This window comes from Psammomys obesus, unplaced genomic scaffold (genome assembly GCF_907164565.1).
Source record: "Psammomys obesus unplaced genomic scaffold, mPsaObe1.curated_primary_1811, whole genome shotgun sequence".
In the NCBI taxonomy this organism is placed as follows: Eukaryota; Metazoa; Chordata; class Mammalia; order Rodentia; family Muridae; genus Psammomys; species Psammomys obesus.
In genome coordinates this window covers 1617483-1636498 of record NW_026596091.1, presented here as the reverse complement: position 1 = coordinate 1636498, position 19016 = coordinate 1617483, and the positions used below count along the sequence as shown (strand labels likewise).

At 43.2% G+C, this 19016-nt stretch overlaps 1 protein-coding gene across 2 annotated transcripts in view; it reads left to right on the top strand.

Moving 5' to 3' along the window:
- Rfx4 (regulatory factor X4) overlaps nt 1-19016 on the top strand; it is a 153071-nt gene that overhangs the window by 82181 nt on the left and 51874 nt on the right. For both annotated transcript variants that reach the window (XM_055627777.1, XM_055627776.1), the window contains exons 6-8: nt 3405-3618; nt 4216-4293; nt 8599-8762. In XM_055627777.1, coding sequence (XP_055483752.1) covers nt 3405-3618; nt 4216-4293; nt 8599-8762 — 456 coding nt within the window. The remainder of the gene's footprint in view (nt 1-3404; nt 3619-4215; nt 4294-8598; nt 8763-19016) is intronic.

Genomic DNA, 19016 nt, shown 5'->3' with positions numbered 1-19016 from the left:
TATGTGTGTCTGTGTCTATGTGTTTGTGTATCCGTCTGTCTGTCTGTGTATCTGTACCTATGTGTGTGTATGCCTGTGTGTATATGTGTATGTGTGTGTATGGGTCTGTTTGGCTGTCTGCGTGTCTATGTGTGTGTGTCTGTGTTTATATCTCTGTATGTGTCTGTGTGTATATGTGTCTGTTTATGTCTGTCTGTGACTGTGTCTATGTGTCTGCCTATTTGTCTGTCTGTGTCTGTGTGTGTATCTGTCTATGTATGTGTGTCTGTGTGTGTACGTCTGTGTGTATGTGTCTGTGTGTGCTTCCATGTCTATGTGTGTATATGTGTTTGACTATCTATGAGTGTATTTGTCTGTGTCTATGTGTGTCCCTGTGTCTATGAATGTGTGTGTGTATGCATGTGTGTCTGTGTGTATGTATCAGAAGCTATTAAGAGATATTCCAAAGGACTGTCCAGAAAAATTTTTAATAAAGGACATCATATAATTTCTCAAAGATTTATTTCCTAGGGTGACTACAGTGAAAAACAAACTTCCTAATTTCACTTATAGAAAAACATTCTGGTGTTTTGTTTAAAAGCAAGGTTGCAACTTCAGTAAGGATAGAGTGCAGAAATCAGATTGTTTTTCTAATTATTTGCTGGTGATCAAAATCTGATGACTCAAAATCTTGGTTGAGCCCAATTTTGAGCCACGCATGGTAGCATCCACCTGTCATCCCAGGATCTGGGAGTCTGAGGCAGGAGTCTGAAGCCGTACATATTTAAAGACCAGCCACCTGAGTTACACAGCAAGACAGCAAGAACTTGCAAGGTGGGGGTGGGGGCCCTGAGTAGAAGGATGCTGAATGAATGGAAATGTGTGGAAACTTTTGTTTAGCCCTTGGTCTTTGGAAAACCTCTGGCTCCAAGACATAATTTCCGATTTCTAAGAAAATTAGGAACAGTAGAGAGAGCTGATAAATGTGGAGAACAAGAAAGGGTAGAAAGAGAGCATGAGTGTTTCCCACCCTGCATGCTCTTGGAGCATGGTCCTTGAGAGAGCCTGCTTTTCTGTTTGGTCTTCTCTTTCTCTTCACCCTGCATGTTAGCAAACTGGGCTGCATCCATTTTTAAAGTTCTGCACACTCTCAGCCATATTCTACCATCTCTGTAAGGATCCTCCAATCTGAAGGCAATGAGCTGTAAAATGTCTCCATTGTGCAGCATGGCCTCTCAGAATTCCTCAGTGAATCTACTTTGATAAAGACAACACAGACATGTCTAGTGAGGAGCGTGGACATGCCCTCTAGAACCTAACTAGCAAAACCAAGATGGGGCCAGCCCAGAACAGTAGCTTTAATGTAGTTGCAGATCTCAGCAACATGCATGGATTAACCAGGAAATAAGTTGTTCTACTTTAAGGTGTAAATATCTTATAATGCCATATTAGGAAATGACTGTCTGGACCTTAAGAAGTTATGAGGAACTCTTTAAAGCTAAGGAGGGGTGCTCTTTTAACTGCCTTCCCAGAAAGTACCTCTGGAGTCATTGGAACCAGCCCCTCCCCCAACAGAGTGTCCACAGATGGAAAGGCAGTTATGTGACAGTTGAGGAAGTAGAAGGCCCAGACGGTAGATATTAGCTCAACACAGAGAACTTTCTGGTAACTCCATCGGCTGAAAATGAACTGGGCTGCCTTCGGAGAGCCCGAGTTCTTCATCCCAGGAGGCATGCAGATGGAGGCAACCTGCCCACTGGGCAGAAATTTCACAGAATGGTACCAGCAGGAAGGGGGCTGTGAAAGGGAAGGTTACACACACCTATCTCTCCCTCTCCGTGAACACCTTTCCCAAGACTCAAAATGTCTGTGGAAGGAGGAAAGTAGCTGATGTGTTGTCCAACGCGTCTGAAAATGAGGCCTGAGGACCGTAGCATTGTCACTACACTGTGAAGCTCTACCCGGGACCCACGGGTCAGAGCTGCTGCTGTGTGCTCTCTGGGTGATTCTTACTGTTAATAAAGCTTGGAAATCACTGGCTGAGTTAGAGGTGCAGACCCCATTAGAGGTTCAAATCCTGCTTCTGCTGCCTACTCACTTGAGTGATCTTGGGTACATGACTTATTCTCTAAACCTTAGTTTCCTTGTTTGTAAACTGTGAAGTATCAATTATTTCTAGCCTCATGGGGATTTTGTGAAATAAGATAATGTGTGTCAAGTCTTTCTTGTCAATAGCCCTTAAGCTGGTGAGTGAGCCTCACAGATGATCACGGGCCCATTCTCAGATGTTCTCAATCAGTGGGTTCTGGGAAGGGGTCTCAGGTCTAGGACTCTGCATGTTTATTAAACTCCAAAAGTAATTCCAGCATACATCCTGTTCACCATGAGTACCACAACAGTGTTGTGTAGGCAAACAGACTGGTCCACAACCAGTTCTTGCCTGAAATGGCTCTATGTCCTTGGGCAGATTACTTGACTTTTTTTTTTTTTTTTTTTTTTTTCCTCAGCAACCCTCATTTCATGGGGTTATTTTCAAATTAATGTGAACAAAGTACAAAGTATTCAGAACCTAAGTGCTTAGTAGATTGTTAGTTGAAGTACTAAAATAAATAAATAAAATAAAAATTCTATCCCCTGCACCACCACTGGTTGTGGCCTCCTCTGCCCTCTTCAGAGTTAACTTGAAAGTGTGTCCGAGCTTAAACCTACTGTGAGCTAATAAAAAGCTCTTGTCTTTGGTATTTAGGGTCAAGTGAGGCACTGAACGAATCTTTCTAAAATTATAGCTTTTGCTGGGTGTGGGGGTATACACTGTTAATTTTAGCACTTGGGAAAGGCAGAGTCTCTGAAATGGGAGTCTGAGAGTTCGAGGCCAACCTGGTCTAAAAAGCAAGTTCCAGGCCAGCCAGGGTTATGTAGTCAGACCTAGTCTCAAAATTAATAAAATAAAATAAAAAAATTAAAAAATCATAGCGCTTTGAGACTAGCCTTTACTGAAGAAGATAATTGTGCCCAGTTAAATGTTTGTTGTTGACATTATGAACACATCCTGCCACCTGGATCCCCACAAAGGGGGACACTCAAGTGTTAGGTACCCTTGGGAAGATATTTGGTAGACATTAGAGATCAGGCATAAATGAAAAATTTCTCAACCCTTTTTTGCTTTGCAAAGTATTTGACTTAACATTTTCTGTAGGAGGCAATTTTGGTTATTTTTACCTACTTGATTGATGGCTGGCAACATGGAACTTTGGCTTAATTGTAGATTTCAGAGATGTCAAGCCTTAGAGAAGAGTTAACTCTTTTAGTCTCAGGTTGGATGTGTCCAGCCATCCCTGGTTTTGGACAACATTCTCCAGCCCAGGAAACCCCCACCTAATAATGATCCTTGGATGCCCATTTCTGTCTTTTTCTCGGTGACCCAGGTACCATTACTATGGCATAGCAGTGAAGGAAAGTTCCCAGTATTATGATGTGATGTATTCAAAGAAAGGAGCAGCCTGGGTGAGCGAGACGGGCAAGAGAGAAGTGACCAAACAGACAGTGGCATATTCTCCTCGGTCCAAGCTTGGGACACTGCTGCCAGACTTTCCAAATGTCAAAGACCTCAATTTGCCACCCAGTCTTCCTGAGGAGAAGGTAACCTCATCTGAAGTGATTGCTGGGGTGACTGTCTCTGTCTCCCCTTCCCTCTCTCCGTCCTTCCCTCCCTCCCTCTCCTCCCTCTCTTCCTCCTTATCTCCCTCCCTCCTCTCTTTCTCACAGATTTCAGAGAATCCCCAAGTGTCTATGGTAATTTTTGCAGAAGCATTTATACAAGTGATACACTGGGTTCTAGTTTTTCAGTGTCTTAGCCACAGGAGAATTCAGTCCCCGTAGCCCTCCTGTACTATGTGTTAAGCACTGCAGTGCACTGCACGCATGAATGTGAAGACTGTGTTATTTTTGATCTTCCTGAAGCTCAGAGTTTCAGGGTACAGGATGGGAGCAGGGTAAAGCCAGTACTTTTGTCCTGTAGGGCGGTGCTTAGGTGCCATGGGAGCACTGAGCAGGCAGCCAAGGGGCATAGCACATCACTTACGGGCTTGCATTCCCTATCAGGGCTTTCAGGATGTATGGATAGTAGGTGAAGTTGACCCTGCCAGTGGAAAAACGGTGTTAACACTGACATTCCCAGGGTGGCTATGCTCTATATTAATATTTTCTTTTGTCATTGATCCTCCACTCACCCCACAGGTGTCTACCTTTATTATGATGTACAGAACACACTGTCAGAGGATACTGGACACTGTAATAAGAGCCAACTTTGATGAGGTAGGTCAACAGCATTAAGCTGTGAATACTGTATTAAGATATTATACTTCACACCCACTCCTGCTTTAAGAGGTCCCACCAGCTGCAGGGCCTGACATGAGAAGCCCTGGGCAGCTACTGGCCTACTTCCCTGGCAGGTTCAGCAGGTTCAGCTAGTATCCCTATTTTACAGAGGTTATTTTTCACTTCAGGTGGCATTGGCTTTTCCTTGATTTGACTAGAGAATGACATGCAATAGAAAGGCTATCTTGCCAGCATATCAGCACGCCTATAAATATGGATTCTGAGAAGCTAAATAATATTTGGTTTCAACCTTTTCCTGAAATCATCCACCTTATTGCTTTTGGAGTGATTACTTTCCCTCCTCCCTCAAGGCCTAAATTCCCTCCCCCAAATTCCATCATTGGGGCAATCTTTAAATGTGAGACATCCACTTTGTTTCTGCTTTAAAATATTTAAAATATTTCGATCAAGAAAACAGCAAGGGGCAAATGAGAACTGAAGCAACTGTGTAACCAGAGGGATGCTAAAATCCTTTGCCCATGCAGCCACCCACCTCACCCTCCAGACCAGAGGCTTCCATGTTTAAAGATAGCAATTTTGAGTCATAAACAGTGGCGGCGGCAGCCGCACCTGATAACTGGATATGGATGTTCAGTTAGAGGGAGGAGAAAGGATGAGCTACAAAGTCCTCATTGGTGGAAAATATCTGTGGACGTTGTGTTAGGCAACCTATTTATTCTGTCTTTGCCATCACCACCTGGCTCATAGGCACAGCACCAGAAGAGATGGCAGTGTGTTTAAAAACAGACCATTCTTTCTTCTCTTAACTTTCATGGATTACATCTCTAAAATGTCCTTTAAATTCTCCCAAATTATTGAAGTGGCCATTTCAATGGATTTTTGTTTGTTTGTTTTTGAGACAGAATTTACTGTATAACCCTGGCTGCCCTGGAACTCACTCTGTAGACCAGACTGGCCTCAAACTCAAGTTTAAAAGATGCTGAAATCAGCAAGTGATGAGTTACAGTCGAGACAACACTAGCTGCTACAACAAATACACCCCTAAATCTTAGCTTTCCTAGAAGCATTTCCCTTCCTCATGTCACAATCTAATATGGGTGGTTTTCAGTTGAGAGGTTAAAGGCTTGGGATGATTTAAGGACCCAGGCTGTTTCTAGCTTGTGGCCCAGGACCCCTCAGTTCTGATGTTTAGCCTACGAGTTAGGCAAAAGGACTACTAGGAGGGCATGTCCCATTCTTAACCTTGTCATTTTAGGAATAAAACACATCCCTATTGTTTGCTTTACAAGACTGGGATCCATCTTAATGCCAAGGGTTGAAGGGTATGTGTGAACCCCCATAGCTACTGTGACAGTCTCCTTTCATATGCAACTTTATTCAACTCAAAAACTCATTCCCATCATTTCGTTTCCCTTCTATTGACCTATATCACAATGTAATCCCCACAGGAAGGGACCTTGTCCATCTTGTTCACTGTTCATTCTAGCTGGCTATATTCTTAGACTCTCAGTATGTTTTGGTTGGGTGCATCACTGGGTGTTTGGATTGGTAGGTGGGTGATGGTTGGGCAGATAGATGCAGCTCATGCAGAAAACTATCAACAAGTGTAAGACCCCCGAATTCACATGTAGGAAACTCCTTTCCAGACACTATAGCACAATGAGCTAGGGAGTTCCAAAGTCCTGTGTTTGAGTCCCCAAGCCATCATTTACTAGACTGTGACTTTGACCAAAAGCATTTTCTGCCTCTGAGCCTCACTTTCTATTATTGCCAAAAATAAATACATGATCTCATAGCAAAATTGTGGAATATATTAAATAGTGAATTAAAGTGTCCAAGTTTATACTAGAACATAATAGATGATAGACATTTTGGTAACTATTGCTTTACTGAACATTTTCCAATGCCATGCCAATTAAGCACTCCACTGCAAGTCATTAGATATCTTTCTACACATTGCCAGTGTTCTAGCAATAAACTAAACATAGACCTGGAAAAGAGATTTTAAAAAATCTTGCCTAGATGTTCTTTTAAAATTCTGGGTGCTGGAGAGTTGGCTCAATGGTTAAGAGCATTTGTTGTTCTTGCAAAGGACCTGAGTTTGGATTCCTAGCACCCATGTGGAGGCTCACTGTGTCCTCAGGCACCAGGCCTGCATGTAGTACATGCAGGCAAAGTACTCATATACATAAAATAATAAAAATAAAATTTAAAATGTTAAAATCTGATGCTTCTCTGGACCAAGGATAGAATGGATGAAAATATAGGAGACCCGATGGATAGTCCAAAAAGCTGATGTTAAATGATCATACTCAACCATTTGCCTGATGCTTTCACTAAAACAGCATGCAAGGAGTGAGGAGAACTTACCAGAATCCCTTCATTTGTCTAATAAGTTTCCATTTATCCAGTGCCTACACAATGCCAGGCATTTTACATAAGTCATCTTATTTCATCCTAATAATAGGTGGAAACCATTATACCCATCTTAAAAGGGCTGCTGGCTCACATACTTAGTCCTGAGCATCATTTGATGGCTTGATTTTATACAGCTAAACCAGAGCTCTTAATTTCCTGCCCTATGTCTGTCTCCTCCAGATTTAACATTACCATGGCCCTCTGCCCAAACCACTCAAGCCATGAACCTCAGCTCTGTGCTTTCTCTTCTTCCTATCTGGGGTGGGGAAGTCAGGGTAGCTGTCTGTCCTAAGCAGAAATGCTTCCTGTGTCCCATTTCACAGCTGGCCTCCAGGTCTCAACATTTAAATCCGCCTCATTCTCTCTCCTTCTTTCTCCTTCTCAGAGGAGTGTGATCTGCTGGACATTCAATGACATGAAACAGAGAAGGGAGAGAGGTTAACACTGGATAACACACTTGATACAATAGCTGTCAGGAACACAGGGACTGACAAGGGTTCCTTGTGTGGCTTGAGCAGGCTTCTGACAGCTGTCTGCTAACGTCTCTCAATGGATTTGTTTTATTCTACATGACTGCTGATCTTTTCCAGACTTTTTGCTAGAAGTTGACAAGTTATAGAAAATAGGGGTAGAGATGAATGCAAGCAAAGCCAAGGAAAGCAGATGGATGAATTCAGACTCTAGCAGCTTTTAGGAATGAAGTAGACCTGGCTTCTTACAGTAGAAAGCTCAAGCAAGAGGTCTAGTACCTGGCTAGGCATCAATGCTCAGGAATGAACTAGGATCTGGATAGGAATGACCTATCCTGGGAGGGGTCAGAAGGGTGGTACCAAGTCAGGCAGAGACAGAAAGCTATGGAGTGGCAGCAGCCTAGAGAAAGGCATGGGCTCGGGGAATAAGTTAGAACCCCAGTTACTTTGTAAGAAGAAGATTGGTCAGGAAGCTGATGCTGGAAGGGCCTGAGCTCTGCCTCCTCTTTTGGATCACTGCCTAGCTCTGGGCATTGAGCTTGCTAACTGTACAAGTGGGAGCAAATAGCCTGGACTCTGTTACTATAGGCAGTGGGATATGAAAAAACTCTGTGATGTCTCTGGCACACAGGGCACCCAGGAAAAAAAAGAGAGAGAAAACCAAGGAAGAAAAGAAAAACAAAGAAAGAAATACCAGCTCCAAAGCACTAAGGAGGAAGGGCCAGGTTGTATCTCCCATACTAGATCAGTACAGGTTTATGGGACTCAGCAACATGGAGAATGCCACATATGAAGCTCAGGAGTGCCTGTTTTGGAGAATGAGGGAAAAGACGTAACCCAGGACTCAATTCAGCCCGCTATAAAAAGCCGGGAGTTGGATGCTCCCAGCTTCCTGGCAGGCTTCTCAATTTAGGGGTGTAATTGTGTATATAAGTTTACCGTTTTCTGTTTCTCTTCCTTGTCTCAATCCTCTACATCTTCTTTAAACCACACCCTAAAAGTTGTAGATGTGGGGTCACTAAGGCATTCTCTATATCCACTCAGCCACTTGCCTATCCACAAGAGGCCCCAAGTTCCTGCTATCACCATACTAATGACCATTCCCATTATGGCTGGCCAGCAGAGTACTGCCCCATGTCCTGGTTATAAAGGAAAAGGCCATTTACATATGCTCCTCCCTTCTAACAGTGAGAGCCAATACCAAGGCTGCAGGGTCAGACAGGTGCCCAGCAGCGGCTGTGTTGCAGGTGTGGGCAGTGGGCAGAAGTCCCCACAGCATCCCAGGCCAGGGCAGATGCCACAGGGGAAGCAGATGAAAGTGTAATGGAGGTGGAATCACCAGGCTCGGTGGGAATGGCTGTCTGAACCCTGTCTTCTCTGTGGGTCAACACAGGTTCAAAGTTTCCTTCTGCACTTTTGGCAAGGAATGCCGCCCCACATGCTGCCCGTGCTGGGCTCCTCCACGGTGGTGAACATCGTGGGTGTGTGTGACTCCATCCTCTACAAGGCCATCTCCGGCGTGCTGATGCCCACAGTGCTGCAGGCTTTGCCGGACAGGTGAGAGATTGTGCTGGGCCCCAGCTTCCCTGTGGGAGGGTCCCAGGCACCAGCTATCCCTTGGTGTTTTGTTGCTGTTGTTTTGTTTTGTTTTACTATTATTGTAAACAGGGCCTTGTAAAGATCACTAATAATGGGCTTTTAAAAATGAAAGGTTCTAGTTTAGAATGTAAATAAATAAATAAAATCTTTCTACTTTGAAAATGGTTCAAACTTCTGAGAACATGACTTTTTTTTTTTTTCTTTCCTGAAACACTGTCAACTGCACAGACTATTTTGTGCCTTGCTGTCATCACACAAGCACGTCGCCTGTGCTTATGCTGAGCAACTTCTCTGCCTTCTCCACCATGCTGGCTGCTGCCTTGTGCTGGGGTACCAATCTTGAACTTTCTCGCTGGGAAGGGGGAAGGACAGAGAAGGCAGGGGTAGTTTCTCTGGCCCCTTTGATTGTGCAGTTGCCTCTGGCCAGCTGTGTCTTCCAGCTCTGCCCTCTTGTCCTCCCGGGTTGTCCTTTGGCCTGAGAATAGGCCACGCCTTACCCCAGGTTGTGATGGTCTCCCTATGGATTTTTCTCTGCTTGTCCACTCCTTCCTCAATTGTCTCTTGTAAACAAGCCTTTCCACGTGCAGTGGCATCAGTTTCTTTTCAGTGCTGTCTCAGTTTTTGGGAACAGCATGGGCTTCTGCCATATTGAAGTTTATTGATTCTCTCGGGATTTTCAGTTCTGTCCAACCTAACTACAAGATATGCTCTGAGGGGTGACATAGTGGAGTATACTAGTTTCCTGTGACTACAGTAATAAAATTTCACAAAATGGGTGGCTTAGAATGAGAACGCTTTATTCTACCCGTGAGTTCTTCTTTGTCTAGCCACACTTCCCTGAGTGGCCCTTGTAAATAAGTTGAATGTGAGGAGACAAAGGCTGGCAGGTTGTTTAACAGAGGCTCTGGGAACAGGTCTGTCCCAGGCCTGTCTGTTGGCTTTGGTGGCCTTCAGCAGTTCCTGGTGTCCCTTGGCTTGTAGCCTCTTCACTGGGCATCTCTGCTCCCATCTACTTAACATCTGCTGCCCTTTATTTCTCTTCTGCTTTCTCTCTTACTAGGACCTCTGCCCCGAGAGTCAGGAACAACATACCTAATCTAGGCTGCTCTCAACGGAAGGCTGCACACCTAGAAAGACCCTTTATTCCCCAAAAGTCACCCTCACTGGTTCTGAGCAGGTGTATGTTCTGCCACTACATGGAATATGTGTGTATATCTCACTACATGGAATATGTGTGTATAGGATAAATACTGATATATTTAGTTGTCAAGCTAGTCAGTCAGTTATGGGACAGGTCTCAAGTAGTCCAGGCTGGCCTCGAACTCATTGTGTAGCCAAGGGTAGCCAAGGATGACCCTGAGCTTCTGATTCTCCTGCTTTCACCTCCTGAGTGCTGAGATTAGATATTCACTACCATGCCCAGTTTTACATGATGCTGGGGATCAAACCCAGGACCTTATGCATGCTGGGCATTTCTCCTAACACTATTTTAGCTTGATTCCATGGAGTCTGATATGCACTGTTTTGATATTATTATTCTCTACCTATATTATGATTTCTTTTTGCATACTCTGCCATAAGAATGTTAAAAAGAACATTTAAAACTTTCTGGGTGTTGGGAGCTGTTGTTATTCACCTTGATTTGCATTCCTTTGTGGTTAGCAATTTTTGCTTATAGCATTTCTTCTCAAAAGTCCACTAAAACTGCTTTTGCTGTCTGACGTATGAATAGCTTGTGAATGTTGCACAGACATCTGGAAGAATCCTGTTTTCAAGGCACAGTCTCCAGGTTTTCATAGGGGTGTGTGTGTGTGTGTGTGTGTGTGTGTGTGTGTGTGTGTGTGTGTGTGGCTGGAGACTGAAGCCAGCAGGAATGTTAAGCAAGTCTTCTAACTCACCACTGAGTTACCTGCTCCCCCCCTCAGGTTGATCTCAGGTTCCTGTTCTCACTTCACTCTAGCTGTGCCTCCAGGAAGGCACCATGAGACATGGTCTTCAATTTTTAGTTTTGCATATGCTGTGAAGTACAAGGATCAATTTTTTTTATTTTTGGATTTTACTGATGAAAGCCAAGTATCCAGCACCATTTGTTTATAATGCTGAGCTTTTTCTGTCGAGTTGCTTTGTAGCTGTGTGGAAACATGGCCACTGTGGACTCTTAGAAATGTTCTATTCCTCCTCCTGCCTTGCCTCCACCAACACCTCACTGCCTTAGTTAAAACTGCTTTTATGGAAGTCTCAAAACAGGTGATATGAGACCTGACTTGTTATTCTTTTTCGACATTGTTCCTTTGCCATGGCATATAAAATTTGCAGAATCTTTATAATGTCCTGTAGGATTTTTATATGATTGTCTTGAGTTCATAAATAAAAGTAGAAATAATCAACAGCTTACAATATTGATTCTTTCTAATCCATAAACATGGCTTATATTTCTTTGTTTATGTGGGTTCTCTTAAGCTACTTCTTCAGTTTCTAATCTCTCGTTACTCCTTTATAAAAACATGAACATAGTATTGTATGTGAATCTTTTGTCTTGAGATGTGATTGAAGTCATGTATTCTAATAGTTTTATGGTAGCTTCTTTAGGGCTTCTTGTGGGTATTAATGTATAATCTAGAGTTAGAGACCATTTTGTTTCTTGATTTCCAATCTCTGTACCACCTTCATCTACAGTGTTATTACATGGGCTGTGACTTATAGGTAACAGTGGAAGTCTTTACATTTTACCAGGTCTTCAGGGGAAAGTACGTAGTGTTCACAGTAAGATGTGGAAGAGCCCGTCAGATCATGAGAGTTCCATTCCATTGATAGTTTTTAATCATGCAATCATTTTGAATTTTGTTAGATATTTTAGTTTGTTAAAAGATCATATTAAAGCTGGAAATGGTGGTGCACACCTTTAATCCCAGCACTTGGGAGGCAGAGGCAGGAAGATCTCTGCATGTTTAAGGCCAACCTGGTCTATAGAGAGTTCCAGGACAGCCAGGGCTATTACACAGAGAAATCCTATCTCGAAACAAACAAATAAATCATATTATGTTTTTTTTTCCTTCTTAGTCTGCAATTGTGGTGGATTTCATATTATTTTCAAATATTGTAGCAGACTTTTATCTTCAGGGTAAATATACTTCGTAGCAAATTTAGAATATATCTCCAGATCTAAATTGCTAGTGCTTTACTATGGGTATTATACCTCAATTTATAAATATATTTACATTTCTCTATGACTTTCTTTTTAATCTATGGATTATTTTAAGAATGAAATGTTTAATTTTCAAGTATTATGGGTTATCAAGATACTATTCTGTTATTACCTTGTAATTTAATTTCCATGTAGTCAGGGACTGCACACATTGCAGAATATCAAATCTATTATGTTTGTTTAAACCTGTTTCAATCACACAGAGCATGTTAGTGAGTGTTCTGTCTATACTAAAAATGCTATGTACTCAGCTGTCATTTGATGAGGTTTTCTGTAAATGTCTCAAATTGACAGAAGTGTTTATGTTCTTTTTGTCCTTAATAACTTTCTTTCTTTTTGCTATTGACTCCCATCTCCAACTTTAATTACAGATTTGTCAGTTACTATACATTTTTGCTTCATCTTGAAACTCATTTGTGAAGATTTGGAGTTAAATATATTTAAATTAGAATGTTTTATGTGCCTGAGGAATTGATTCCTTTTTTGTCACACATGTGTAAACTATAACATTTGTGTTATTCATAATAGATATTGTCCTTACTAATACTTCTTGTTACTTTGGTAGTAACATGGGTACTAGAGCATTTTAAAGAACACTGCATTTTCTACCTCATTATTCTGTTGCTCTGCTCATTTGTCTTATATTTAGCAGAGTGAGATCTTGTGTGTTTGTTTATCTAATCTGGTAATTTCCCCCATGTAGACCTTTATATTTAATGCAGTTATATGGTTAGTTTGAATCTTCCATCTTGCTAGTTATCTTAGCTTCAAATGTCTTTCTTTATGTGTTTGGGTTTGGGGTATGTTTGATTATCCTATTTATGCCCACAATTAGTCTGTTAGTTATACATCTTTTAAAAAATTAATAGTTGCTTTAATATATTAGTATAAGACTTAGCTGGAGGTGATGGCACACCCTTTAATCCTAGCATCTGGGAGGCAGAGGCAGGTGGACTTCTGTGAGTTTGAGGCCAGCCTGGTCTACAGAGTGAGTTCCAGGACAGCCATACATATATAAATATATCTGTGTATAAAAGCCATATATATTTGAGTCTTTAAATTTTTGTATGTACTTATTATTATTATTATTATTATTATCAATTAGGTGTGGAGGAGAGAAACAACTCTGTGTATTTGCTTCTCTCCTTCCAGTTTTTACATGTATTCTGGAGATTGAATGCAAAGGACTGAAGTCAAGGCTTTTCCAGCAAACACCTTTCTTTACCTGCTGTTGCCTCCCTCCCATTGTAAAATAATTCATATCCCACTGAAGTGTCTCATCTGTTTATATGTACTGGTCATCTTTTCCATTATATCTGTATCAGTATTAATCATATGATAGGGTCTGATTGTCTCATTATACTGACTGTTTTGTCTATTTAGAGGGGATTCTTTTTCTTGATTCTTTTATAATTTATGTGTATGTACATGTCAGTGTTGTGTCCAGGTGCGTGCAAGCCAGAGGTCAGTGTTGGCCATCTTCCTCAACTACTCTCCATCTTAATGTTTGAGATAAGGTCTCTCCCTGAACATAGAATTTGCCTATTCAGCTAGACCGGCTGGCCAGCAAGCCCCACTGACCTTCCTATCATCACATCCTCGGCACTAGGATCACACGTGTGTGACACTGTGCATACTTTAACATGGGTTCTGGGATCCAAACTCAGGTCTTCATGTTTGAATGGCAAGCTCTTTACTCATTCAGTCATCCACTTACCAACTTTATAAATTCTTATTGACTGCCACACAATTTAGAACAATAGACTCTGAGGCAATTAGGAAATAGGCATATGCCTCTTCTCCTAAGCTAACAATGGGAGCAGTTGAGTATCTCCATTCAGGAGTTCCCTGGGCTTCGGCTTTGCAGCTGCCACGGTTACCTTCAATATAACTCTAGAGTTAAATTGTTACAGAATTTGTTCTGTGTGATTAGTTTAGAAATCTGATTATTGGACTTTCTTCTCTCTCCCAACCTTTCTGCCTCAGCCTTACATCTTCCCTGTGTGGTTTCGACGATTGCTTGAGACTTAGTTTTTTAATCCTTGCCTCCCTGTCTGTGGCAGGCTTCATTCTACAGAGGTGTCAGCTGAAGCTTAAGAGCCAAAATGATTTATCTGCCTTCATGTGCAAATAATAAAAGAGCCAGAATTCAAATATTCTTTCATTCACCATATTAATGTATATTAATTGCTGTAATGTGCTACCCACAATGCTTGACCCTAGAGGACAGCATTAAGCATCTCAAACATGGCTGGGTATGGTGCAGAGACAGAAGGATTCCTGTGATTTCCAAGTCAGCCTGAACTTCAAAGCAAGCTGTAGACCAGCCAGGGCTACATAGTGAGAACCTAGCTCAAACAAACAACAAGATCTTAACCATGCTTGCTGCGCTGAGTTTACAGAAGACTTTTGGAAACTCTCCTGCCCCTATGACCTTAGACTTCTGAATTCAGTCCTTTCCCATTAAACACAAAGGACAAAGTTACCTCAAAGGTCAGGGCCCGTCTGACAGTCAACTTTCCAATTTTACACATTCATTTCTTTTCTTTTCTTTTCTTTTTTTTTCCTCAACTCGCCTGAGTATCCAAGGCCTCACACTTGGTTTGGTAGGCACTGTCACTCATAGCCTCAGCCAGGTTGAGGCCGAGCTTCTGGCTCACTGGCTCACGCCTTCCTCCTCATTCCAACTACAGCTGAGGTGAAGAGGTGGCAGCACTGGACAGCCCACCACACACGCACACCATGTACCTTTATTTACAGGAAAGGTATGTCATTCAGGGAGTTGTTTTGCTCACCTCTTCCAGGTAATTTTGACAGAGTGACTGACAGTGTTACCAGCTGATATCAAAAAAGAAGAAAAAGTGTGTGTGTGTACGCACGCGCACACGTGCATGCCCATGCCAGCATGCTCATGGGCATGCTGTTAGATTGGCAAGATGGGTAAAAAAAAAAAACCCAAAGACCAAGGACCAAGCCAGAGATAGTAAATGAAAGTCAGAAGGTATGAGGCAGCTGAAGCACCCAGTATCTTCACATTATGAGACTTCGGGACAGTCAGGAGTCAAACAGATCTGGCCTTGAACCTTGCCTTTTCTTGCCCTCCCTAACTCTGAGCTTCATTTCTCACTTTTCTGGAAGGACTAACCATAATGCCTACCTCACAGGGTGGGGTGAAGATTAAACAAGACAGTATATGTAAAGTGTTTAGCGTCTGGCTCAGCACACTCATTAGCAAGGTGCCTGCTATTATCACTTCGCTGCTGTTGTGACAACACCAGAGCTGGCAGAGAACCAGGAACCTGAGAGAGTCAGAATAGTGCCAGGGTGCAGGTTCTTGGTGGAGGAGATGCAGGAGAAAGCCTGAGACCTGCAGTTGTCAGATCCTACCCATCCATCCAGTTGTGTTGCCTGACCTCTGACCCCAGCCTAGGGAGTGAGATGGGGAGGAAAGGGTCAAAGAAGGGAACCCTTCCCTACAGAGCTCACCTGTAGGGTGAGAAGAAACAGCTATAGAAGAATCAGGAAGAGGCACAGCAGATGCTGCAGGAGGTGGTATAGCAGGGTTTGGAGAGGCATTTCGTAATCACGTGGTCAGGGTTGATAGCTCCTCGCCTCCTCGTGGACACCAGCACAAAGCAGCCTCAGTGTTTAGGTAACTCCCAAAGGGCTCCAGAGCCTGGCCTAGGGAGCTGAGCCAATAGGGTGCTTGCTCTGTAAACCCTATGCCTTAAATTTAGAGCCCCAGAACTGGTTAAAACTGGATGCAGGAGCCCAAATGTCTGCAATCCCAGTGCTGTTCCCCTCCCCAAAACAAAAAAAAAAAAAAAAAAAATGAAGGCGGTAACAGCAGTCTCTGGAAGCTTGTGAGAGCTAGCCTGATGTGAGCACAGGGTGACAAACAAGAGAGATGCTGACATCGAGTTGTCCTCTGACCTCAACGTGTGCACCATGGCATGTGAGTCTACCCACATATCATACAGTGCACACACAGAGGCAGACAGATAGAGGAGAGACAGAGAGAGGGTTTGTTTTTTTTTTTTTTTTTTTTAAAAAAGACTCTAAACTCCAAATAGAACCTTTTCTGGATTGCATCCTTCCACACCTTTTTCAGCTTACTGAAAGCAAACAAATTGCCTGAAGCAAGAGGTCCCTTCCACAGCCTGGCTGCGTTCTTTCTAACATCAGACAAAGGCCAGCTCCCAGCTCCAGCCTCATGCCAGCGACAGCAATGCATGGTTGGAGGATGGCAGGCTGCCCTCCCTGCCACTGGGCAGCCACCCAGTGCTTCTCTAAAGCTTGGCCTTCTGTGGAGAGCAGCCACAGATTCTGAGAAGTTGTCCCACTTAGAATTCAGCCCCAGTCTGTGGATGACAAGTCAGAGTGGACTTGCCTTTATGACACCCTGAATCCTTTGGTTTCATCCTGCCTTCAGTGCTAAGGAGGCAGCTCTGTGGACCAGGCCCTTGGAGAGACACAGCGCCTATCTATTTTCCTGCACAGGGGCACACTTCCTTCCTCTGCCACACACCTCCACTCATCAGGAAAGCCTGCTAGCTCTGCCTCTAGAACATTCTAATCTGACCTTAACGCACCATTCCTACTCTTTCTGCTCTTGTCCAGGCTTCTCTCTTTCCTGGCTTATTACAACAATGTCCAAACAGTGCCTTTTGTTCTGTCCTTATCCTCCTAGAGTTAATTTTCATCACAGAAGCCAGAGTGATGTGGTGTTTTGTTTTGTTTAGTCACCTGGTAGGATTGAGTGTTGAGTTAGTGCAGGACTGTTATGACAGGGAGAGAAACCAGTGATTTGAAATACTGCAGTCAAGGTGGACAGCAGTTGGTAAGGGGAGGAGAGTTTTGCCATTATCTAGGGCAAGAGCATATTAGGTAGAGGGACTAGCATGTGCAAAGTGGGCAAAGGCTTGGGGTGCTGGAAAGACAAAAAAGGGGACAGTGCTGCAGAAATGGAGTGAGCTAGAAGGCAAGTGGAAGCAGCTGCAGTAGAGAGCATTGGACCCAGGTAGGGAAACTTGGGTAGGGCTTTGTAAAGAATGTCTGGGCTATGTCCATCGGAGAGACATTTACTTTTGCATTACATCTAACAAACTTTTCTTGAAAGCCTACTATGTTTCTGGTGCAAAGGTGGATGATGAGAATAAAGTGGCAAGAGACGCAAACGTAGTCCCTGGCCCTTGCTCCAGAGCATACGGTCTAGTGAAAGATGCACATTAACCATGCGATTACATAAGTCAGACAGAATGACCCGACAGCCACAACCACAGGGCCTCCCTAGAGGAATAACTACAGATTTTGACCTCATCTTGGGGTCTTCAGGGATGGTTTTCTTCCAGGAGTAACAGCCAGTCTGAGATGAGAGGGATGAGGAAGAGCTTAGCCTGCGGAATAAAGAAGAGATGTTCTTGGTGGGAAGAACTTGAAGGACAAAGATCCTGGGTGGAAGGGAACCTGGCAGAGGTCAGTGGGGCCTGAGACAGAGCAAAGTGGGCCAGAGAGGAGAAGCTGATGTATGTGCCTTGGGGGCAGTGAGGATTTAGGGTTTCATTCTCCGAACAGAGGAAGGCACTGAGGACTTTTAACCTGAGGATCACACAGATCGGTACCATAAATGTTTTGGGGGAAATTGTCCCTCCACCTTGAGCTGGGATGGAGGCAGATGGCAAGCAGCAAAGTGCTTAGGAAGGTAATATAAGGGCCTGGGGGAGGGCTGGTGGCCGACTGAGCTGGCAAGAAAAGGGAGCACATACGTGCACTTGGTAAGTAATTTGGAGGTAAAAAATTTCCAGTTCTCGCTAAAAAAGGATGATCCGCTGAGTGGGCACACTAATAGAGGAACACAGAGCCGTGGACGTCCTCCTGGTCGATGTGACACAGGGCTCACTTATGAATTTTCCTGGACTAAAGAAAAAACTGTGGTCACCCTGGGCAGGCAACACAAGAGACATAAATAGAATAAATGGCACTACAAGGAAGAGAGCGACCACAGCAGCCTGGAATGTCTCCAAGAACCAGTCACAGGATGCCAATAGATTAGAGGCACACAACCGAACCTGGAAAGCTTAGGAAGCTGAATGTTACGTTTTACATGTGATACGTGTGTGTCATTAGTTCAAATTAACTAAAAGGTGTCTTTAAGAGAAGTGGGGAAATTGTAACGCCAGCTGAGTTTTAGGTGGAATGGCAGCTCATTCCTCCAGCTGTCCTCAGGACCTGGGGATTTTAAATATATGCACACATGTGAATGTATACACAGACACACATATTCAAACCTTGTGAAATTTGCACAGTGAGTTCTTGGGGGTGAATAATGTCATGGGTTTGCTAAAAATAATAATAATAAAGTTCCCAGGAAAGAAAAAAAAAAGGCATGTAGTAAATTAAACTGATAGCGTCCTGGTGATGGTTGGAGCTGGGCTGCATCTGGACTTCTGGACTTGGGGGTCTGTTTTGTCATCCTAAGCTGGGGTCTTTTTTAAATATTTCATAACAAGCAAATTACAGACAAAGTTTTCAGGGCTGAAGAGTGGCTTAGGGTTAAAAGCGCCCCCTGCTTTTTTCAGAGAGCCTGAGCTCAGATCTCAGCATCTTCATCAGGCTTGCCTGTGACCCAGCTCCAGCGGATCAAACGCCACTAGCCTCCAAGGGCACTTAGGTGTACACAGACTGCCCTCAGTTTAAAAAAAAAAAAAAGATAAAACAAAACTTCAGGAAAGTAGAATTTCATTATGAAATAGGGAATACAAGAAAAGAAGTAGGTCCGAAAGGGGAAACGGTTTTATGAAGGACCTGTTGGGTCCTCTGATACCTGAGTAGTGGTTTCATACACAGTTGGATTGGCATTCTGCAGACTCTGTGCTGAGATAAGCGAGTGTAGTCACCACTGTGAGCATGCATAAATTACAGAACAGCTGTACGATATTTCCATCTATCTGTCTATCTATCTATCTATCTATCTATCTATCTATCTATCTATCTATCTATCTATCTAT